Consider the following 26,205-nt stretch of genomic DNA (forward strand, 5'->3'; position numbering starts at 1 on the left):
ATATTTGCATAGGGCACATACTATTTCCTAAATAAAATCTTGACCCGACTCCGCTAGGTCCCATAGTATTCAAGCTATGGGTCTTTAAAGTTCATTTTTTCATGTTTTCGGCAGCCTATAACTCCGAAAGGAAGCATTTGTGCACCTAGGTTGGTCTATACTTTTTGTCTTATCTCGGTGTCAGGAATCACCTCCCAAACGCTGTCGGTGTTGTTTCGAAACACCCTATATATATATATATATATATATATATATATATATAGGGTGTAAAGAAAGGTTGTTTACAACGCTTGGGAGGTGATTCTACAGATGAAAACAAGTAAAAATGTCTATGTAACACAATGTCTATCACGGCCTCCTAACCGAGTAACGGACGTCCAAAGGGGTAAGAAAATGAACTTTGAAGGCTAATTCTGGCAAAACGACAAGAGATAGAAGGGCGGTGTTAGGCGGCCCACACAGACTCTCAACATAGACTATCCAAAGATACTAAGATTAGGTGTGTACAAGGTGAGCGCAAGGGATGCCCAAAGGATGCGAAGCATGCCGCGGACGTTATGATGGCAAAGTGAGGTGAGAGGGTGTGTGTGAAGTGTACACATCTAATCTTTGTATCTTTGGATAGTCCATGTTGAGAGTCTGTGTGGGCCGCCTAACACCGTCCTTCTATCTCTTGTCGTTTTGCCAGAATTAGCCTTCAGAGTTCATTTTCCCACCCTTTTGGACGTCCGTAACTCGATTAGGAGGCCGAGATGGACATTGTGTTAAATAGACATTTTTACTTGTTTTCATCTGTAGAATCATCTCCCAAGCGTTGTAAACAACCTTTCTTTACACCCTGTATATATATATATATATATATATATATATATATATATATATATATATATAATATAGTACAGTATAGTTGCATTACTGAGATTATCTGCAAGAAGCTCACGAGTTAGCAATCATAAAATGGTTCATTTAACAAATTTTCTCTTATGTTTATTCCACAAGATATACGCATATATACCTAGGTAAAAATATAAATATATGCAAGATCTTGTTCTGTTGAATACAGGAAGGCGTTAAGTTTTTCCGAAATATTCAGAAAATGAACTTAAAACTACTGAATTATCAGGAGTATGGAGGTAAGTAGTTTAACTCAATTCCGACTTCCCTGTTACTCAAACACCTCATATACACCTAGTAGAAGATACGAGAAGTCTTTCAAGTGTATTTTAAAATGATACCGAAACAATTTAAATTCAAAAAAAATCAACGAACTTTTGTCTTTAAAAAATCGTGATCTTTCTTTGAACTCTTTCAGAAATTACTAACAAAATCAAAGGGTCTTCTTTTTACTAAATTTAACTCCTGTCATTGATCTCGTTTCAGAATCAGCAAGAGAGAAATTTGAATATCTGGAATCGTATGTGAATATGGCATTCGTTTTGAGACTACTATTTACAGAGATATTTCGGAATGATGACCGCAATGAGGTAGGTAGTTTTAGGGTTTGCTGAAATGTATGAGATTCATATTCGATACTTTTCTTGCTTTACAAGGACGACACAGACCAGTCTTAAAACTCACATTTATTCAACTTAAATGCATGAACTTCACACATAAATTATTGCAGGGACTAAATAATTTTCTTAAAGACAGAAATTGACACATTTTTGGTCAAATTATTAAAAAGATAAGTGAAAATATTCATCTCCGTATATTGCGTCTGTAAGAGTTTTCCTAAACTGTTTTGGCCTCTTATGTTGCGGTCTTGTTCACCAGGTTAACCCATAAGCACTCGCGCCCTTTTTGTAACACTAGTACTCGCGCGGGGGTCCAGTAGACCCCCAAATTGATATTAGTTTTATTACAATAAAAATATATATTTTTTAAAATAATTAAGACAATGTAGCATAACTCTAGACAAGTTTTTAAAAGTATTTGCTGCGATTTTTTGAACTCGTTTTTTAAGATTTTTTTAAAAAATATTTTTTCATCAGAACTTCTGACTAGCAACACAAAAGTTACCTGGTTTGAGGTCTGTGAACACCCCGCGAGAGTACTTAAGAGTTAAGTCAATTACATGAAGCTCAAAATCACATTTTGCCCTTCTGGCGCAGGGATTCAAAATTAGCATGACTCCTCTTGTTAAACTGGTAATTTGTAGAAATAGATTTTATGGTAATTTATTTCTGAAAGAACTAATAACTTAACAGTTATTCTAGAGATATATTTTGGTGTCTGCGATTATATGCTTGGTGTTTATAAAAATATTTTTCTGTGGACAAAATTTTACCGTTAATGTGAATCCACGAAACAACGTGACGTACCGAGTGCGACAACAAGCAGTCACTGAAACATATATAAGAAAGTTAACAATAGAAGTATTTAATTGACTTCGATATCAATATTTTATTAGTTAATATGCATCGTATCAGTTCAATAAATAGTTTATAGAATTTATTGAACAAAACTGTATCAGGGTGTCTACTGACCTGGAAAACCTTGAAAACCTGGAGTTAGCCTGGAATTTACTTTTGGACCTGGAAAACCTGGAAATAGCCTGGAATTGGACGATGAACCTGGAAGTTTTGAAATTGATGTTAAAATATTGTTTTTGGGGTTGGTATGGAATAAGTATATTTTTGTAAAATGCAAGAAAGTTGTATACTACAGCATAAGTTAAAAGCCAATAACAACTTATTCAGTGGAGACGAAGTTGAGAAAGAGACAGACGTGAGCAGAATGCAGGCGGTGAATGTTTTTGGAAAGTATGTTGAGGGTACAAGAAGAGACTGAATAAAATTTTATTTGTTTGGAATGGTCGTTGTGAATAACAGTGACTACAAAAAGAGCTAAATTAGTCCCCCATGATGAGAGTAAGGTAATTGAAAAAGTTAAATTTCATGATCTATTAAGTTTGTGTCTTAAGAACCTATATTTCAGTCATTTTTTTCTTTTCATCTTGCCACTTAAACTATCATTTACCATATGCATTCCCAAATTATAACCAGTTTTTGATAAGAACTATATAAAATTGCATTAACTTATACGTGTTACAATAAATGTCACTCTACTTAATAGACCTGTTAAAAAAGGAAAAATAAACCTTGAAAACCTTGATAAAACCTGGAATTTGAAAATGAACATTTAGTAGACACCCTGTGTATACACCTCCCCCACACACACAAAATAATAATTTTATTCTGATCTGTAGTATAAAATTTGCGAATTGGTATGTTTATTTGGAATTTAATGTCCTTATTTAGGAGAAGGAATGATCTGTGTGCGATCTGTGATTTACTTCCAATTTCTTTTAAAGTTTGAAGAAAACAATTTAAAATAATGAATTAAGGTAATTATGCCATCATTTGAGAGAGATGTTGGACAGGTTTGTGTCTACTGTAACATTGTAGAATATCATCTTTATTATTGATTATCAGTAAAACATAGTTTCTCGTAATGTTAAATCTTGACCAATTTCTGTTGCAGTTCCCTCCGAATTGTTGTTGAGTAGACACAATTTGGGTACATTAATTTGTGATATCAAGTGTTAGGTTGTTTTGCAATGTCATGTAATACTCAATAATACGTTTAATTGTTTCAGGTTACATTGCTGACGCTACTATTAAATGAAGGTCGTTCTTTACTGTCAGAAGTATCATCCAAAGTAAACATTGCGTTACAAAAAATGGATAACGGTAGAAACTCGTGTCCACCGTCCCGTTATTTCCAAGACGCAAAACGCACCATAGAAGAGGTCCTCGAAGGCAAACCAAGAAGAAACTGGAGCTTAGACTGTACCATGAAAGTTCTGGAAGCAGTAGAAGACGAATTCAAAATCAAAACAGAACTTTGTCCTAAACTAAAAGACTTATCGAATTTTGAGCCCGTAACAGTACCTGAAATTGCAGACGAGGGTTATGAAAATAATGTAATCAGATGGTTAGAAGAGTTGGAAAATCGTCGGCGTAATCTGGTGAAGGTAGTCGTTATTTTACAACTACAGTTAGGTCAAAAGTCAGATGAAGATGTTCTTCTACCGCATAAAGAGATCATAGAGCATCAATTCATTGAAGAGATGGCGTCACTTCGGAAGTGTTTAGAAGTATCTGATAGGAAGAAAGAACATGTCGTGCGCCTCATGAAGCTGCTTTCTTTGAGAATGAATTGGCTTCAGGACACGTACAAGAAGATAATAGATGGTAAGTTCGCTTTTGTCGACTTTAAATCGTTAAGAATTTAAATGTTTCCTTCCACCATAACATTTTAAATTAGTTTGGGAGATTCTGAACCTAGAATATATCGTCTAGTTACTAACGCTTTATGAAGCTTACGTAAATATAGTTCAGGCTTATTACAAGCCTACCGGTATTGTTTGCCAGTATTGACAATAGACACAATAGCAAGTAAAAGATAACACATCATACTGACCACTGTAAATCAGAAAATTGTGCTTTTGAGGGACTCGCCCCTCATTCTCAGCTGACTTGAGTTTGAAAAATGTTAATAAGGTAAAAACGTGTAGGAAGATGAAAGGTTAAAGGGGTTATTCGTATGAAAGAAACCACTTTACGTCCACAAACATTATGGCGAATACACCTATGCTAAACACTATGAAGTTAGTCACTGTTTACTGTTACTGTTCCTCGTTCCAATCGGTGGCAGTACGCAGTGAAAAGATCACTCGATATTGCATTAATTTCCTTTTTTGTCGAGATTGAGTTCAGGGTTAAATTGATGAATGTAAAAACATTCCTTAATTTTACGTTCAGCATACTTCTTATTTTTCCCATTACGCACACGTTAACAATATCATGTTTATTTGTTCTTGTTCTTGTAACCTCACACAGAGGTTGTACATAGGAGGAGATGCGACGCCGTAGTAGTTAAGTGCGCTATGACCCTAGAATTGCTTTTAAAAAAAAGTGTTTATTTCCACTTCACCGACCGATAGGTGTTAAAAATTGAAGAGTTTAGACTTAAGTCTGTTTCACCCACATCGTTAGTATGGAAAGCGATATAAAATTGTGATTGTAAGTTGAAAGGTGTGCTATTAGGCCTTTTCCGGTGAGATTGAAAAAAATGAATTTGAATAACAGTTCAGTTTGGTAATAAAACCGGATATTATGATTGTCAGAATATAGTTCTATGTAAAGTGTAATTAAGTAATTATTTTTTTCACCGGAAGATAAGATGCTTTAAAAAATTATAATTATATGTATGTATATATGTGAATTTATAAATCAATATTAGATTCCAGATAAGAATGCTATAGTTCTTCAGAGTGCAAGACCATTATCTTGAAAAAAAGGTAATGACGTAGTGCAAAATGTCTAAATCGTTTATTGTCAAAATTTGTTTAACTGAGAATGGGTCGTAGCAATAACGTTGATGTAAAACTTTCATAAGTTTATAGACAAGAGAGAACAGTGAAAGAGAAGATGATTCAAAGTGCCTGCCTGTTCATTACACTAATTTAAGAGTGAAGTGGTCCTGCGAATTTTGTACAGGAGGTAAGGTGTGATTGCAGTGTTGAACCTAAGTCTATAATAGAGTATGATTTTGGATCTAGACCAGGAGCACAAGGCATTCCAGGTGGTAGAACAAGCGGGATTAACTTCCGAATAAGTTCCAGGACGTTTTCGGTTTTTGTTTTTCCATATGACAGATTGCTCAGAAATCATCTGATCAATGTAATATTTAAAGTTTAGAGGGGGAAGTTTGATATTGGCGAGAAGTCCTGTGTCTCTTGCTTTTTTAGATAAGTTATCAACGATTTCGTTTTATTTTATATTGATATGGCTGAGGACGTGAATGAAATCTATTGTATAACACATGGCGAGTAATTTGCGATAAAGAGATTTGATGTTAAGTAAGGTGCAAGTAGTTTTGATATTCCAATGAATAGAAGAAAGTGCATTCAAGACACTATAGGAATCCGTACATATACATGCATGCTGGATATTGTGACGTTGTATTAATAATAATGCATGCCGAACACCGAAGGCTTTGCCCTCAAAGATGGTTGTAGAAACTAGAAGTTTCAGTTTTTGAATAATTTTGAGTTGTGGGATAAAAACTGCCACACCAACAGGTTTATGTTCGGCCTTTGATGCATCAGTGTAGAGAAAGATAATGTTTGAGGGAAAACGATCTATAAAACTATACCAAATACTTTTATTTAAATTTTGAGAGAGATGTTTATTTTTAGTATCGACTTAAGGCGGTAGAAGAGGTTTGATAGTAGTCGTATTGGTTTCATATGCAAAGCTGAAGCACGGTAGATGCGGAAGCTTGATAATTTTTGAACGCAAGACTTTTAAAAATAGAAAAGCTTTGTAGAGCCATGGTAGCTTGGAACCATATGGTAGCTTGTTATGTCTATTCTGTACTTCTAATTTGCCCAATTTTTTGAAAAGCGGTGAATTAGTAATAGTGAGTCGGAGTAGAAGATATTTGCAGGCCAGTTTAAACATTTTTATAGGTAAAGGGAGCGTGCTTGTTTCCTCCAAGATGACATTGCTTGTACAGAATCGAGGCTGTGCAAGTATTACTTTTAATGTGGAATGTTGCAGCTTTGCTAGAGACATAGAACTGTGGCAATGTAGTGGGGTAAATAATACTTCCGTAGAGAATCTTAGCTTCAATGCATTGTTGAAAAATGTTGTATAATGTATGATGGTGAATGTCCCATTTTTTCGAACTTAAAGCTGCGAAGAATGTCCTGTACTTTCTTGCAGTCTTTGATAACTTAAGTTAGATGAGTTTTCCAAGTTAATCGGCAGTCGAGGTATAATTCTAAATATTTGATGCATGTTGTACTATAGAGCTCAAAATTTGGAAGTTGTATAGAGGTGGAAAATTGTTAGTTTTTTTTTTTTTTTTTTTTTTTTTTCTGGTGAAAACAATGTATTTTGTTTTGGTCCAATTAATTTGTAAGCCGTTTTCCTGACACCAAACTGAATTTTTTCCCAACGTATGCTCCAGTTTCTTTTGTCCACTATGCAAATCATCAGTGATGAAGTAAATTAGTAGGTCATCGGCATACAGAGACGCAGAAACAATTCATGTAATGACAGTCTGGATAATTGCTGCGGGCTGACAGTCCTGGTAGCACGAACATATTCAGCTGTTCTGGTATAAATATTTCTTTTGAATCAATCTATGTACCGTTAATCACAGTTGTAAATGGCATTGTAAATCCCGCGAGATAGTTGAGAATCGGTGAAGTAAGATTTGAAGATAGTTAAGTGTTTCGCAGTGATTTTGGGGAAACTTCTGAAGTACTAATACTATTTTCTTGTAGAGTCAATCCATTCTAAGTGATCAAGCAAGTGCCGCTCGACCATCTCCAAAAAATCTAATTTTTTCATGAATGTTTATCCTATATCAGGGTACTTCAAAACCACAATTAATTAATTTTTAAAACATCCCATGATGGCTCAGTCCCTTTCTCCATTTTGCGCTTTTTCGATTTTAGGCGTTTACGTTGTTTTGAATATCTCAGCACATATTTGTCCTATCAAATTGAAAATTGCTGGACGTCTCCAACTCGCGCAGAGCTAAAACTTCGATCTCTTAACATTTTTGCCTAAAACCACTTGAAGGGGGTGAAATCAGAGCCTACAGTAGCAACATTTTTGGACGTTGAAGACATGTTTGGGAAGAGGAAACAACTAACGTAGAGATCTTAATTTGTGTGTGCTTGTAGTCTGGGATCATAAGTTAATACGCAAAAATTTACAGACCTGTAGCTACTCCCAAAGGCCTGAAAAAAATTCATAATGTTAGGAAATTATGCCAATTCGACATATTTCACTGTCTAATATCTCCAATGGGCCTGGATAAAAAATCTGAAATTTTGGGAATAGTTAGTCGTTTAGTATACCGTAACACACAACAAAGCGCATTTTGTGTTTTTAAGCAGAAGGGAGTCAAAGTATTAAGTAATGACGTCATACTCTAGGAGGTGTTTTGTTCACAAATTCAACTGAAATTCGTTGTTGTGAAGTAAAATAAAGTAGGATGAATGGCTAGTCCAGTTACGGCTCTGAAGCTCCTTTCTTTCCTCTAGTTGTAATATTGTCTTATCACACCCACAGCAGCACTGGTGAAGAATGCCACTATCAGCAGAAGGAGAGGAAACTTAAGATGCACACTTGACAAAAAGTCCCTAAGTGCTCATTGCTCTCTCTGTTTGCTATATCAATGATATTCAATCATGTTTATTCTTGTTTCAACTGTCAACTTGTGCAGGAGACTGTTGCCCTATCGTTTGATCTACATTCCCAAGTCAGTGAACACTTACTAGCTGCAAACACTGATGTTTACTTGTTTTTATAACACTAATCTCTGCCACGAACTGTCTTCAGTCTATGCTGCAGAGGAATTTGGATCATTGTCAGGGACTGGATTTGCTAGAATGAATTGTTCGCAATAATCTAGAAAAAATATTTAGTGAATCTACAAAGCTTCTGAAACTAATATTAACTGTACCTCTGATGTCGACAAAAAGAGAAAGGTGTTTTTCCACATCGAAAGGAAAATGAAATGAAATCTTTGAGTTTTAAGTCCCGCGGTTATGCCGGTGAGGCTAAAGGAGACGGTGAAGATGAGAAATGAATGAAATGGTGGAATGAAGAAAGTGGGAGGAAACAGGAAAACCCTGAGAAAACCCACGAGCACGGTGTTTGTCCACCACAAAGTCCACATGGCGCGAGCTGGGATCGAACCAGGGACCCCAAGCACCGGAGGTGAACGCTCTACCACTGAGCCACCGGGCCCCCCACATCGAAAGGAATTGACACTTCCAAGAAATTGAATGTCCCAACAAAGGTTATCACCATTGGTTATGCTTTCCTTGAAAAAAGACGTGCTAATAAGAATACCGGAATTCAACCAGCATGTATTAGGCAGATTTGCTCCAATCAAAGAGAAGAGAATGAACTGACTAATTAAATGAGGTGACTAATCGGATAAAATGTTCTGCATTTTTTTTATATATTTTAAAAACTCAATTTTGTTTAATTTCACATGTCACATAGCATTTGCATCTAAAGTTATGCTGATTAGTCAATGAGTCCAATTTATATCTTCTGTCTCCTATCGTTCGTATTGCAACACCCGAAACCACAATCCACCAGCCGCCACTGTATATACATTTTAAATATAATATCAGTAACAGCTTCAAATAAAAATTATGTTCAACTCCTTTCTAGCTAGCAGAGCAGTGGAATTATTAAATTCGCAAAAAAAAACAAAAAAAATAAAATAAAATAATAAAATAAAATAAAATAAATAAAAAAAAATAAAAATAAAAAAAAATAAAAAAAATAAAGAAAAAATCAAATTTTAGTTGGGGTATTCCTAAAGTTAAAACATTGAATTCTGTAGAGTATTTTTCATTTTAGTCTATGAGTTTGCTACTCTATTACTACTGTTGTTAATTTATAAAACAGAAATATCGACAAACTTTATTAGCGCATATGATGAAAGGGTGGTTCGAATCAAACTGTTTGTTATTTTATTTTATTTTATTTATTTAGGAACTAATGAAGGATTGAGCGTCACATGACTCATATTGTAAAAATTGATAGAATTTTAAAACCTAAAACATTTTAATTACCCAAACAGATATTTAAAATTAAATTGGGTTGTTGGAAAAGTCATCACTTACATTTTCTGTGTTCTTCAAAGGTCATTTATTTATATAGAGAACAAAAGATCAATCAGTACAGAATTGTCCATTTTGTTTGATAAAATTTTGCCTTCTTTCAGTGAGCTTCATAATACCTTATCTTAGGTCTTTATCAGTGAAAAGCTGGGTAAGATTTGATTTACTTATCTCGATTGAAAATATCGCACTCGCACTTATCTCGCACTTCACAAAGATTTTTGAAGAGAGTGAGTGGAAATTTCACGGTGCAAAGTCAGGCGAGTGCGGTGAATGTGGCAACATATACCAACCAAGTTTCAATAATTTTCGACGGATTTTCAAACTTTGATGTGATTTCGCGTTGTTATGATGGAACACAACTCCTTTACGATTAACAACATCTGAACATGATTTTGTGATGGATTCATTCGAATAGTCCAACTGCCGACAGTACACATTCGAACTGGTTGATTATTTCTTGGTAAGAGCTCGAAAAAACATCATTATTTTTCCTACACTGAGAACAGAATTTTGTTCTGATGAATGTCTGCTTTCGATGTCGTTAGAGGCAGATTATCACGTCGGGACAAAGATCGTTTGCACACCACATTGTTGTAAACAATCCAGTTTTCAGCACCAATTGTCAGTCTCTTTAAAAAAAATCTTTTTTTCACGTTTAGTGATCACGTTGTAGATGTCTATACGCGCCGTAAAATGGACTTCTTGCAGTTGATGAAGAACCCCAACATCAAGCTTGCTTACGTATTTCAGCTTCGGGTGGTGGTAAACACTTGAATGATTGATGTTTAATATCTCTGCAATCTCTCGTGTAGTATAACTTAAGTTTGACTCGATCAATGCCCTTAGTTTGTCATCATCCAACCTCGGCAGACCTTCCTGACCGACGAGCGTTGTTGAGGTTAAAATCACGATCATGGAATTTCATGAATAATCGTTGGCACTGAACGTTTTTGTAGGGCATTGTCACCCTAAACTTTATCCAAGGTTTCACAAACTTGCGCGTAATTCACTTTACGGAAGTAAAACAGAAAAATAACACAAGTGCACAGTTTTGTCTTCCGTCTTCAGTTTGCTGTAAAATCTACAAAGATCAACCAAATCGTTCAGTTCATTTTAGAACGAAGAAGGAAGCTGTTAACTGTCAAATTATAGAGGAATAACATAGATGCTAATGACTCTAGTACTTCCAATAATGAACTAACACCGTCTGTTATAAAAATACTTTATGACTTTTCAGACAATCCAGTATTCGTGCTTACTGAAGTAATGTATTGCCTAGGTCTGCTGTTCTTGTATATGATGGTTATTCTGGATTTAGGGGAAGTTCAATTGTTACCTTGTAATTCTTGAGTGTGAATGAGGTCGGTCTCTGTATGGTTATGGCCGTAACCCAAGTCGTAGTACCTTTGTTGTTTTAGATTTAGAAATAATAATAATAATAATAATAATAATAATAATAATAATAATAATAATAATAATAATAATAATAATAATAATAATATAGTAGTTCACTGTTACTTTTATAATACTTTTATTCTATGTTGATACGCTATAATTTCCAAATATTATACAATGCCAGACCGCTATTCTTATTTCTTGTTCGAAACTGGCTTTATAGATTTTTACTCAGAAAATACATTGTACAAATGTTTCCTATAAATCAGTTGCTGTGCTTAGTAATATTACTATATTAAAATTCTAGGAACATAGTAACGAAGTGATTTTTTTTAGTATAAATGTAATATTTTCATTCATTCATTCATTTATAAATATACAAGCCCTTTACTTTTTATTCCTTTTATCTGATTGTAAATGATCGTGTCGCATGAAAATAATTTATACAGTAGTTTCGAAGTATTTACAATATACCCAACTTAAATTCTACTTAATAAATCTATTCTGATAATAATTTGAATCAGAGATCCTTATTTCACAAATACATGTGAAGAATACACTGGCGTGATTGGATTCAGTACTACATTCGAATGGTATAAATTGTGACTTGTGTAGTAACTTGTGTTGAATACAGCATCATTGCTCTGCCCTTGTATAAAATATTTCATACTTACGAAGTTATAATAATCGTGGTTTGTTACTTTTACAGGAGGCAGTAGGTTAATGAAGAGAGAGGTAACTCCACCAAATCCATCGTTTCGTTCTGTGGAAAAACTGGTGATGGTAACCAGGTTGAAAATGTTAGCTGTGACCATTGATTTGAAAGCTCTTTTCGCAGCGTATCTTTCACGCTTTGGTACAGCTCATCCAATTACAGATGTAAGTAGTTTTATTGTACACTTCGATTTAATTAGTCTTAAAATGTTTTCTCTCTTAAGACAATGTTATCCAACTATAAACTTTGGAGATCGTTGAGAAGTGCAGCAGTCAAGGTTTTTGAATAAAACAACTAAAATTTAGACATACTAAAATTTAAAAGACAACTAAGTTGCCAAAAATTTGGTTGAAAATTTAGGTCAACCAGTAAAAATTTATGTGGAGAAACTGCAATTTAAACACAATCTAATGAAGAGAACAAAATTGCTGATATTTTGTTGGGTCATATGTGCACCCTTATCAAAATTTAGGTTAGCTTACCAAAATTTGAGTGGACGAACTATAGTTTAAAAATTGAGACCATGATTGAATTTATTTACCAGATGTCTCGCAATGTGCTGTTCTTTGAATCGGTGATAAACCTGAACCGATTGTGAGCCTTTCGTGTAATAGTACATTAAAGTACATCTTTAGAGAACTGGCAGGATCTTAAAAGCCTTAGTGGGTGGTAATCGGAACTGTCCGAACAATCATATCCTCTTACTAGTGACATTGTAACTTAACTTATGTTCAACGACGTTGCCATAGCTTTGGTCCCCATTACACTGTGATTAATGGCTTACACATTGGGTTCTTTCTTTCTATATAGAGAAGGGGGAAATAAACAAACACTGACCAACTTGCCTGCATATACATAGATCATTCCTTCTCAATGGAAAAAGAAATATTCTGTTGAAAGCAGGTTGAAAGTGTCAAATAACAAAGCAACATCAAGCACTCGGAGTTTCCAGACTACTTTTTTCTTCGCCAAAACATTTGAGACATTCCATTCCATATTCATATGACGGAGAAGATCAGCTTCCCCCCCCCCCCCCTATTTTTGCCGAGAACTGCCGTCCAGTTCGAATTTTGTTCCTCTGCAAAGGAAGAAGGAAGATTTTTCCACTCAAAGTGTCAAATAACAACACAAACCATTCGGAGTTTCTACGCTACTTTTTTTTTCTTTTTCGCCAAAACCTTTCTCAAGTGACAGAGAAGAATACTCACCCCTCTGGTCAAAAATTGTCAGCTAGCTTGAATTTCTTGGCAACACCGGATTTCGGAAAAAATATCGGTTTCAGTCCATGTAGTAGGAGGAGAAGGTTAATAGGTCAATTTTCCATACCTCCCCCCAAGGCTTTTAAGACGTTTCTAAAACTGTATCAATGTTTCTGAATTCACGAATTTAATCTAAATGAAATTTAACTGAAACGAATGTAGGGATTACAAATATACCAATGAGAAACTGTCAAGAGCGGTCTGGGTAGAGAAGTGGTTAATGGATCGGTATGGTAAGCTGGAGACACGAATTAAATTCGCGCTCCTGTCATGTTCTATGTACATCATTCAAAAATGAAATGAAATCTGTAAGTTTTACGTCCCAGGGTTATGCCGGTTAGGCTAAAGGAGACGGTGATGATGAGAGATGAGTTAAATAGTGGAATGATGAAAGTGAGAGGAAACGGGAGAACCCCGAGAAAACCCACGAGCACGGTGTTTGTCCACCACAAAGTATACACGGCGCGAGCTGGGATCGAACCCAGGACCTCAAGCACTGGAGGTGAACGCTCTACCACTGAGCCACCGCGCCCCCCTAATGTGCATCAATGAGTTCGCACCTATAGGTAGATTGCTGTGAAATAAAACCGGTTAATTCCTCCATGTCTCATGTATTATTTACCAATGGCTTGTGACTAGCATGCCTTTATCTACAAAAGTTGTACTCAGGATGAATGGAAGTTCTGGCATTTAAATCGTCTAATTTACTGTGCGCTTCTAGAATGAAATGCACTTTATTTATAGGACATTCTGGGTGTTTGTTGATACTGGAAATACTTGAAATACTGGAAATTTTTATCCATACTGGAAATGCTGAGAATGTACTGGAAATTATTGTGTATTGCTGGAGAAATATAGAAAATACTTTTGAGACCCTTCAAGATGGTAAGATGATAGGTCTAACTGACTAGCCACTGGAAAACTTGCCGGTAATGAGATCAGAAAATTGGAGCTAAAATTCAAATTTGTGTTCCAGCATGCAAAAGAGGAAGCAAAAGCTTTGCATATAGAAATGAAGAGCTTGAGGAAAATAGTTAAATCACAACCAGATAATATCTTTTATCTTACTTTGTATGCAGTTTGTGTTCGTTTAATGTTTGTCAAGTGTCAAGACAATAGCACATCTAAGTGAACATTGAATATGTTGTTCTTTGATATTTGTAATTAATTGGTCTTCTGCTTAACAGTGAATTCTGTACCAAATGTAATACGAATCCCAGAAATGTCTAAATATCACTGGCGGATCTAGAAGATAAAGATGGGGGGACCATATTGTCTTTTATACCAAACATAGCTTTGTGATGATTTTTGTTAAGAATTGCTAACATAAACCAGAACCCAGTTACTATAAACTTTCAAAAATATATAAATAATAGCTTAAATTATTTTTATCACTCAAAAAACGGCTTACCTAGGCCTAGTTTATATATACAGAGTGTTTCAAAACAACACCGACAACGTTTGGGAGGTGATTCCTGACACCAAGATAAGACAAAAAGTATAAACCAACCTGGGTACACAAATGCTTCCTTTCGGAGTTATAGGCTTTCGAAAATATGAAAAAGTGAACTTTAAATGTCCATAGCTCTGAAACCATGAGACCTACCATAGTTGGGTCAAGACTTCACTTAGGAACTAGTATGTGCACTATGCAAAAATACATGTTTCAGAATCCTAAGGTACTTACACAACTTTTTTTCTAAAGAGAGAGTTTGGCTACGGACACTTAATGTGAAGTACTCACAACTACCTCCATAAAAATTGTTGCGGAAGTACCACAGGATTCTAAAACTGTTATTTGGACAGGGCACATACTAGTTTCTAAGTCAAGTCTTGACCCGAATACGGTAGATCCTATAGTTTTGGAACTATGGGCCTTCAAAGTTCTGTTTTTCATGTTTTCGGCAGCCTATAACTACGAAAGGAAGCATTTATGTACCCAGGTTGGTTTACACTTTTTGTCTTATCTTGGTGTCAGGAATCACCTCCCAACGTTGTCGGTGTTATTTTGAAACACCCTATATCTATCTATCTATCTAGATAGATAGATAGATATAGATATATATATGGTGGAAGGTAACTCTACCGAAAACCATTCCTTATAAGAAATTAAAGGAAAAAGCTCTAATAAACATGAGTCGAAAAACGTCTCCTTTCAGAGTTATTTACCGCCGAATATTCGAAAAATCACATTTCATAATGCCCTGCCTTAGAAACTATAGGACCTAGGACCTATCCCAAGCGGTTTAAGAAATTACACAGGAGCTAGTATGCGCTCTGTCTGTTCATGTTTCAGAATTCACCGGTACCAGCGAAACAAACGCACCATTAGTACTTAAACGAGGGTTCCTATACCTCAACTTCCTTTTTATAGTTCGTTTCACCGATAACTGAGAATGTTAAAACATGGATATAAATATATATTTAGAGGGAGAGAAAGAGAGAGAAAAAGACAATGATAACCATACTCCAGTTTCAGTAGAGTCATTCTGTTTTACGGGTAGAAACCGCAAATATTAGGTCTCTGTACATAGTACATAAACAAATTCAAGTAATTGTAACTCCATTAAACGCTCGACAGTCTGTTAGTTGATTTAAACAAAGTACAAATCGTAATTATTCTGAAGTACATTTTGTTTTTGAAGCGTAGCACTTGTTCACAGTAAAGCGGTCATCTATCAATCTTGTTTACCTATTGGAACGAACAATTCTTTGTACATAAAGGTCATTGAAAATAGTAATATATATTTTAGTAATTGACTACATCTCTGCCATTTGCTAATTGAGTGGCTATATGTAAAGTTCTGCATAATTGAATATTTTTTAAAAAGTTTTAACGTGCGAAACATTATATAAAGAAAAGTTTTGCCACTTTGGACAGATAGTCAGAAAACTCTGTAATTCTTTTTATAATAAACTTTATTATATTTTAAATTTATTTCTCGATTTCAGGATCGCACAGGTAATATTTTGGTATATTTGGTAGATCTCTTAACTTACTTTCTGTGCAGGTGGCTTTATGGAATGATTGGAACATACACATACACAAACAAGATTCCTTTTTATCTAACTGGAATTAGGTATCTTTGCTGTGTATCATGATCTAAATTGGGCTTTATTTATTTTCTTTAAAAGCAAAAAATACTAAATGCCTCATTTGTTTAGACAGAGCATTACACAATCAAATTATCTTGTAGGCTATAAATGACTTTAACTTCAGCAACATGTACAACAAGCAGTTTTCACGTTCAAAATCTCGTGAAATACAGAATAAATCAGGTACACTGGTATTCAGAAATTAAGGCTATCCTATTATCCTTTTAATTTTTTTTTCTTCAAAGTCAGGTGTGTTGCGTCAACTTTTATTTCTTGTACTGTTTCCTATTTCCTTGAAAAATCTAAACAGAGTTGGTTACAAGTTTGCCAGCCGCGACAATGTGCTTCGGTGGTGTTCCAACATTTGTTCGTACCTTCTGGTAATACATCTTTTATACAATATTTAAAATATTTGTAGGACAGCTTTAATTTTTTAAAGAAAATATTTTAATCATTTAGATTTTTTTTTTTTTTTTTACCAGAAAAAGTTTTATAATTTAGATTAGCGTGGCCGTCTAATACTTTGATTTAAAGACCAAATGTGCTATATGAAGATAGCGACAAACCCGGAGAACAGGGAAAAGTCAAGGAATGTAAGAAGACCGGGAAAGTCAGGGAATTTGGTATAATTAGATTTTTATAAACATTTAAACTGAAAATTCTAAGATGATTTCAGATCTGGTTGAGTGCATGTTTTTTTTTAATTGCCATTTTCAAACTTAATTACTTATTTATGTTTACCACCTAGGATGTGTAACAAACATATGTGCACATTATCTTTGACTTTCGCTTGTGCAGTGGAATATCAGTGGTAAATCATCCACAAAATGCAGTTGGATCAACAATCCGTTAGTAAATTCGTTTTCGATGCACGCATAATTCCAACCTTTTTCCGTTTTCATTCCCACTAGTTGCAATTTTATCGAAGTTTCTTGTTCTTTATTAAACAAAGGTAGCCAATCACCCAAAAGGAAGGATTTTGGAACACGCTTATTTGTATTTTAGATTCTGGGTTTTCATTATAATGTATTTTAATTCGAAAAAAAAAAAAGTTTATTTTGAAAGTCCTTATGAGTTTACGAGAACTGCTGAGAAAGTAGCACATCAGCGTATGCATTGGGTCATTATTCAGTAAATAGTCCAACTATCCACTGAATATTGACTAATAGCTGGATTATTTTAATCGGTATTTAACCTTTAAATAGGTAGTAAAGTGTACTTGCAATACTTTATACTTATAATGCAATATCCATTAACTGTTACACGTTTGTAACTACATACTTAATCATTACATTTATTTGTATTACTATAGGTATTAATGCAAGTAAATACAATTAAGGTTTGCATTTCAGATTTCCTTTGAACTGTTTGAAATGTGGTTCAATATTGAAATGGACTACAGATTCAGTGGGCCCGATTGGAAACAGGCTTTTACAAAATATAAGTACAATTTGATTTTGGATATTAGAAAACTTGTACCACAATACGCTGAAGTATTACGTGATCACTGTTGTGAAGGTGAGTGTTGTTAAGTAAGAAAGATACTTGTATAGTATCTTTAATCTTCTTATAGCTCGTGCTTACAATGGTTTGTGTAATGGTTAATGTTGTAAGTTTTCAGTGAGACTCTTGTGTCGATACATGTTGGTCTGGATCCACTTTGTTGAGAAATTGGGGATCTAGTTGAATTAAGAAGTAATGGAATGTAGGCCATGAAACCTATAGTACGCGTCACTTGAACTGGCGTATGATCTTCAGCGCTGCTCTTGCGTCGACCAACCCAGTTGCAGCGACGTTGGCAGCGCAATTAAGTGTGAGACTATTTCGCCGAAACTTAAGATAGAAATGAGACATTTTGGATCTAAAACACTAACCGAGAGTTATAGAATATATTTTTGTGAGAATATTGGTGAAACAACCGTGCTTCCAGCTTAATTTTTTCGTATTTTACAGCTGTTTTTATTTTCCTGTGATTTCTTATGTGGATATTGCTTCGTTGTGAAAATTGATTTTATCACTGAGAATTAGCTTTTTAATTTCCGTTAAGAATAGCACTAAATTAGTTCTCAATGGTATTTACAACTATAATTATATAATGTGTTCTGGTACTACTGTGCAGAACTGTTCAAGGATAACACTAATCTCAACAACTTTTAAATTATTATTATTATTATTATTATTATTATTATTATTATTATTATTATTATTATTATTATTATTATTATTATTATTATTATTATTATTATTATTATTATTAAAGTATAGATTATATCAGCTGTTCCTAAACTTTTCCTCCACCGAAACCCTGAATCACAGCAAAATATTAAAAAGATATAATAGGATTAATGATTTTCAGTTACATTATAATTATAAATAGTATTTCACCGTATTAGCTAAAGGCGCGGTTGGTAAGGAGTCTAGCATAGGCAATACTTTGAACTCAGTTTTACCCACTTTTAGCTACCGTTTTAGCATATTCCTGTAATATAAGGCCCGATATGCTGTGATTTTTGGGTCTCTATGTTTGGACACTAACAAACCACTCCTACGCTGTTTGATTAATGTCTTGGTTTTCAGTTTTCTTATATATAAGAATCTCGTACACCTAAGTTTCACCGATGGTGAACATGTTCATGATTTGCTTTACATTCAATTTTCTCGATCACTAGTATGAATCACCTTTACCCTGGATCAAGCACAACTCGTGTTTTACAAATCATAATGAACGCTGCCGAACTAATAAACATGCAGATTTAAGTTCAGAGGTGTATTGCTAACAGTTGGATTGCAAGGTGATTGACAAGACAGAAAATCGAAAGTTGCGAAGGTCAAGGACAACAATAAACAGGAAATTATTGTACCCTTCCGAGTATTGTTTTGCAAATGTTTGTCAAGGATCTTTTTGTTTCCTTCAATCTGGTATTGAGATTTCAGAACCATCTCTGCTGAGAGAAGGAAGATGAAAAAGGGGACCCAGAAGAGGGAAGGATCAGAAAGCGCAAATGAGAAATAATGACATAGTTCTCTGAAATGTCCTGCACATGAGTTTTTGCTTCAGGTCAAGATGCATTTCGTTCAAAACGTCGCGCGGTATACTTGACAGAAACAACTTCTCTTGAATTCTGGAAGTCCTCTGAACCCTTCACTGCTTATCTTCAAGACACGTGATAGAAGTTATGATTCCTGCTTTATTGCTTTTTTTTAACCTCGTTTTGTCAGTTTTCCTGAGAAACCTGCGAAATAGGGAATTCCCGAGAAACCTACCAACAAGTTTCCACCACAAACTTCTAAGGATTTTAATCGAATCAAAAGACGCTTATCATCAGAGGTGGGACATTCACCCGCTAGAAGCTGGCTTTCTCTCCGGAGGTTTGGCAACAGCGCGCTGTGAATTCATTGGTTGACGCCATACGCCAGTTCGGTGACGCGGACTAGATTATAGTAGCATTAAAAAATCGATTAAGCATCATCAAGTCGAGTTCAACATGGACGAAAATAATAAACCTTCGTGTTCATTTTACATCGTTGTTTGTTTAAATTTAGTCCTTGTTTAATGGGAATATATATATATATATATATATATATATATATATATATATATATATATATATATATATATATATATTCACATGTGAAAACCAAGGCATATTATTTTAGCAGATTATGAAAATAGAAATAAATGATTTACCAAATTATGAGTCCAGCTAGTGTAGTCTAAACTCTATAGAATGATACTATACCTGTGTACACGTAGAATAAACTTAAATAGAAATACAGAAGAATATGCTAAAAATAATGCAGTCAGTTCCCAAGACATTAATAAATATACACGAGAGTCACTACGAAAGTTTTGAGATACGCATTGTTGTGGCACAGTATTTGAATTCCAACAATTGCGTTCGGTAGTGGTATCCAGAGCGAAGAAGCGAAGCAAGTTTCAACTCGCCTCGCTTATCGGCGTGGCCGTATCGCCTTCACTTGTTTGTTGATGTGAGCAGTATTCGGCTGTCTAGAATGGAGCTCGAAAGGAAACATTTTCGGGCAATGATCCTTTAAGATTTCAAAAGTGGTTTGAACGAGATACAAACCCTTGACCGTTTGCAGGGGGCATTTGGGGACCTTGCTCCTTCCCGTGCTACAATTTTTCGGTGGTTTGGTGAATTCAGAAGAGGCCGGACACCGCTTAAAGATGAAGCGAGAGCTGGACGTCCGGCAACAGCTGTGTCAGATAATAACATTGCCTCTTTTGAACAAATGATTCGAGAAAATCCTCGAACAACTTTCAAGGACATTGAATCTACAGTGAACACTGGATCGCCAGCAGTAACAAAAAATTCTTCATGATCATCTTCGGCTCAGGAAGATTTCATCTCGTTGGGTGCCTCACACTTTGACTGAACAGCAGAAGCGCATGCTTTAGAATGGTGTGAAGAAGTGCTTACAAGATTTGATGAAGGCAATTCTCGACGCGTCTCTGACATTGTTACTGGTGATGAGACTTGGATCTATCAATTTGACCCTGGAAATAAACGCCAGTCTACAGTTTGGATCTTTCCAGAATCCACCCACGAAAGTGAAGCGACCGCGAAGTGTGGGGAAGAAAATGATCGCAACTTTCTTCTCCAAATCTGGCCATGTTGCAACTGTTCCACTTGAAGAACAAAGGACTGTTACTGCTCAGTAGTACACCACTGTTTGCCTAACAAAAGTGTTCAAGAAGCTTCGGGAACGGCGTCCAAGAACTGGATTGCGTGGGATCCTGCTTCATTATGACAACGCGTCCGCACACACGGCCAACATCACAATTCAGTTTTTAGAATCTACGGAGGTCAAACTTATGACTCATCCGCCGCATAGCCCTGACCTGGCCTCGTGTGTTTTTTTCTGTTCACCAGGATCAAAAATCACGTGCGTGGGAAGAGATTTTGCAGTCCTGAAGAAGCTGTAGTGGCTTATGAGAATGAGTTTTCAACACTTGAAGAAAAAGACTGGCAACACTGCTTCCAAAAGTGGTTTTTGAGGATGCAAAAGTGTGTACAGTGTAATGGTGAATACTTTGAGAAAATGTAAGTGTTAAATTGATTTTAATTATGTAAGTTATTTCACATTTCAAAACTTTGGTAGTGACCCTCGAATATATATAATTCGCAAACATCATCATTTATACATATGAATGACGATGATTATATATATATATATATATATATATATATATATATATATATATATATATATATATATATATATATATATATATATATATATATATATATATATATATAATATGGGTAAAAGTACCTTCCAAAAAATATGTATGGCGTCCCTCCAGTTTCTAAAAAAATTACAATGGGCAAAGATAGGCAGGGATGACGGTGTGACGTCATGTTGCTACCTACCGTCCCCTTACCTTTTCAGATCCACTTTTACCCTTGTAGATATATATCTTCACTAAGAATACTAAAACCATTAACCATATTCATATATAAAATTTCTGGTTAACAAAAATTCAGAAGTAATTACACTACATATAATAGGTTGCCAAATATTCTCAAGCAAATGCCAGATTTGCAGATTAAAATACATCTTAAATTATTGTTATGCAATTACCTATTCTGTAGAATACAAGAATATCTTCAATCAGATCTTCCTGTATAAGATCAAAGTTTAAATATAATCTGTGGTCAAGTAAATATATATTACAAGTAGCAATTAATGTTTAAAAATTACATTCTATTTTAGTACTATTGCTATGTTGTATTTTTATTTGAATGTGTGATATCCATGCATACATTTGCCATTTAGCAACAAGGGACCTCTATAGTGCCCAGATAGCACGAATACTTGCGGCAAATTTTTGCTTCGTTTAGTGGAGCAAACAATCTGAAAGTTTGATTTCCTAATATTTATTAAAAGCTTTCAATATGATCTGCAAATTTTCGCTGATTTGTAAAAATAAATTCACCACTGCAATTAACTTGCATCTTTTTTTGAAATTATAGCGTTTAAAGTTTGCCGTTGCAAACAGTTTGCAACTCTGTAAAAAACTTGTTTCGAAAATTTTGCTGAAAGCAAATATGTGATGATATTACCGAGTGCACGCGCATCGTACCCAAAATTCACTGCGCTACATCAACTGTGACAAAACAAGCGGGAAGTGAGAATCGAGAAAAACCAATGCACCAGAGGACTCCAGAAAAAACTCACTGGTCTCTTATCAGATGTTTTTATTGACCCAGGCAGCCTGACGTTATTTTGTGAATGTGTGTGAGATATGATCGTTGAGTAAGTAGATAAATTGCGATATCCTTTGTCTGTGTGTTTATCGTTCGGAAGTTTCTTATCTTTGGCAAGTAGCTAAAGATGTTTAATGCTTGCCACTAAGAAAAGACGGGTCCACATTATAAAAAATTTGATGTTTCATAAAGTTTAGTTTCACTTTATAAATTTGCAGCAAACAATACCGGATACATTTGCAGCAAACATGATCTTGCGATCGTGAAAACACTTTCTGCAATGTTGCTGCAAACTTTTTAATATTTTCACCAAATTTATCAGCTCATTTTCGGAAATTTTGTCAAAGAAAATTTGCACAAAATATTTGCAGCAAAGTCCTGGCAAACTTTCTTGCTGTGCAGTCGCAAACATTTCGTTTGTATTGGCAGATGTTTTCATTTTCTGAGGCAACTTTGCTGCAAACTCAGCCAGCGTCAACTTCGTTATTTGCATTGAACTTTCGGCAAATTTTCTCATTTGAAAAGGCAAGTTTTTTGCAAACTTTTTAGTTTGCCTTTGCAAATTTTTAAACATTTTAAAAAATTTTTCTGTGCTATCTGGGTGAATAGATATGACCGATAGCAAATCTTCCATCAAAAGTAACACAATTTCATTTACTTGATCAATTTCATTTACTTGATCAAATCTTGTGATTGCTAAGAACTAGAATCTTGTACTAAAACAAGAATTTTAGGAATTATAAAAAAAATGGATCAAAAGATTGTGATCTTGCCCAATAATCAGTTTTACACGACCTCTAACGAAAGGTCACAGTGAGGTCATCCAGAAAATTTTTGAACGCCCCTTAATTCGAGTTTTCGAATTTTCTACGGAATAAGCATATCATACTAAGTTAAGTGATAATTTGGGTTTCGCTACAGTTCTCCAGATATAAGGCGTACAAGAAAATATTTGATCCAAAAGAAAATAAAAAATATAAGGGATCTTTTGATCCAGTAATTTTTGGATCAGGGGCTACAAAATTTTTGAATGGCCCCTAAATCGAGTTTTTGTATGTTTTACGGAATAAGAACATCATACCGTCTTAAGTGATAGTTTGAGTTAGGCTACACTGTATATAGTTCTCCAGATATAAGGCCTACAAGAAAATTTTGATCGAAATATAAGGGATCTTTTGATCCAAAATTGAACAAAGTTTTGGAACTGCCCCTAAATCGAGTTTTCGTATTTTTACGGAATAAACGCATCATACTGAGTTAAGTGATAGTTTGGGTTTGGGTTTAAATATGTAGTTCTCCAGATACAAGGGCTACAAAAACATTTTTGATTGAAATATACTGGATCTTCTCATCCAGAAATAGACATTTGGAAAATAATTTTCTAAAAATAACAGTAAACATAACGAACAGTAGGCTAAGAATGCAGAAAGAATTATATTTTAAAATTTGGTAAATAATTAATTAGAAAATTGAAAAAGAAGAAATTAAAATGTGTTAACAAATTTTTAGCATACCTTAAGCTATAAACTGAAGACTAAACTAAATTGGATTTGATACCATTTTAGTGATCAGTTACAAGCATAAATGCATTTTGGTGTGAAATTTGTCCATCTAGAGAGGGAAAAGAAATTATATATATAATAGCGGAATATATATAATAGGGTTGGCAAAAACCATGGTTTTTATTGAAAAAACAAAAAAAAGTTTTTTTTGTTTAAACCTTTTTTTTTTTGTTTAAATAATTTACTCTATGTATTTATATTAAATATGGACAGAAATTAGTTTGTTTCGCCTTGGTGTTATTATGTAACAACAAGGTTATACTGGAAGGGGTCACATAACCTTAAAGCGGAATCCAAACCGTTTCTCAGCTTACATCCAACCCATTTGGACACGAAACCGGGACTAATTGGTCACAAATGCGATTGCCGACTCACTCACGAAGGACTCCTGATAAAAATACGTTGTACTGATCTTTACATAGGCCTACTTGTTAATATAATTGTCAAGAGTCATTTCAGAAGGACAAAAAGATAAATAGTTACACGAGTAGAATTATATATAAATCGGGAAACTCCCGCCTTAGCCATTGGGAAAATCCTGTTATTACTTTAAATGTATTTGTATATAAAATTTTAAGGTCAACGTATCATAATCACTACGCCAACACTGAGGTATTAAATTACAAATTTGGTATGTAGATATCATTCAATGAAATTAAAACCAAGTCAAATCCAAGCTGATGTTGGAAGCTACGTAGGCAGTTGATAAATTTTGTCAATTTCTATCAATATATTTAGGCAACCTTGGTTTCTTTATAAAACAACAGGCATTCACTCAAATAGAAATATATAATTTGGTTTCCTCGTATGTTTAGGCTTAACATCCTTATGAAATACCAAGGTTATCACGGAGAAGACTTTCGCTTAGAGGGACGCCTCGAATCGCTACTTGGTTTACACTTGAAAGATGGGTTGTGGTTCGACCGAGAATTGAACACGGGACCCCTTGATTAAAAGATGAAAAGTAGATAAACGTAATGCGGATGGTTTGATATGTGGAAACGCCACCATGAAGTTCACACGATTTAAAGCATTTTTCGGTTGTTTTTTTTTTTGGTTTAAACCAGTTGTTTTTTTTTTTTTTAAAAAAAGACAGCTGGTTTAAACCATGGTTTAAACCAGCCAACCCTGATATTTAATATAGGATAAAGCAGAAAAAGGATAGCACTGTATGTTATACTATATGTATCAATAACATTACATACGAGTATATTTATGTGCTTATAATCAGGGTTGTAGTCGAGGGTACACGGTTGTATACGCCATATACCTTCTGCTTAATCTTAGTCATTAGAGTGTACGTTCTGCTTCAAAGCGTATAGTGCTTTCTACTTTTATTTCATTTATATTTATTTATTTATTTATTTAATCAGACCATGACTCCAGTGATAAAGTAGCTATATCGCTTTTTTTCTCTTATATTCTCAGCAGATGTTCAAAGATATGAGTCATGAGAGAGAACTTTTTTCATAACTACCCTGCGATCACACGCACAAAAGAAAAAAATAAAATAAATGAGAGACAGGGCGAAAGACAAAGAAAGCATGGACAGATAACGCCAGCTCTTTCCAAGTACGTGTGGCTTTGAATTTTGATCAGTACAAAAGCTTTGTTTAACTCTGATATTCATATTCATTGGGCAACTAACCATCTGCAGGGACGATGATCCCCAACATTCGAAAGAAGTGACCCTGCACTGGATTACGTCTTTCGTTCAGTTTTACCGCCGTGAGATCCGTACTCTGCTTAAACGTTAAAGAGATGTTATTGTTGTTTATATGGGAAGGGGAGCTATTTCTGACCTTTCTGGTACGTTTTTCTTTATTAAAATGTTACTGCATTTCTTTTTATAGGATGAAGCTTCAGAATTTTTGGGGGTACCTAGTACTAATAAAACTTAATAAATAAACTTAAAAAACTGTTAGCGTTATTTTTACCTCTACCAAAGACTCTTCTTCATAAGGTGGAGTGTCTATCTCTATTGTCATTCATACTTTTTGTTTATTTCAGCATGGCAGGCAACAACTTTCTGCAATGATCCATTCATCTATACTCCTTGCAGCAGTATTCAACATGCGCAACAGCTGATAACTACTTTTACTAGTTTCTTTCTGTTAACTGTTTACACATTGTATATACCAGCCAGTGCTCTCGTAGAAGAACTTTCAGATGGTATTAGTCCTCCTTGTTTACCTGCCAATACTTATCGACGAAACTTAGTCGCAGGAATACTGGAAAATGTCCAAGACCAGGTAGACAGAATTGTGAGTAGAAC

General features: G+C 34.7%; 1 protein-coding gene across 2 annotated transcripts in view; it reads left to right on the forward strand.

Moving 5' to 3' along the window:
* The window catches only part of LOC145675990 (uncharacterized), a 179,991-nt gene that overhangs the window by 111,678 nt on the left and 42,108 nt on the right, over positions 1-26,205 (forward strand). For both annotated transcript variants that reach the window (XM_081746822.1, XM_081746823.1), the window contains exons 16-20: positions 1,381-1,484; positions 3,599-4,196; positions 11,775-11,944; positions 17,488-17,653; positions 25,941-26,194. In XM_081746822.1, the coding sequence (XP_081602948.1) occupies positions 1,381-1,484; positions 3,599-4,196; positions 11,775-11,944; positions 17,488-17,653; positions 25,941-26,194 (1,292 nt within the window). The remainder of the gene's footprint in view (positions 1-1,380; positions 1,485-3,598; positions 4,197-11,774; positions 11,945-17,487; positions 17,654-25,940; positions 26,195-26,205) is intronic.

Source organism: Thermobia domestica, chromosome 18, assembly GCF_964235325.1.
Source record: "Thermobia domestica chromosome 18, izTheDome1.hap1.1, whole genome shotgun sequence".
Classification (NCBI taxonomy): Eukaryota; Metazoa; Arthropoda; class Insecta; order Zygentoma; family Lepismatidae; genus Thermobia; species Thermobia domestica.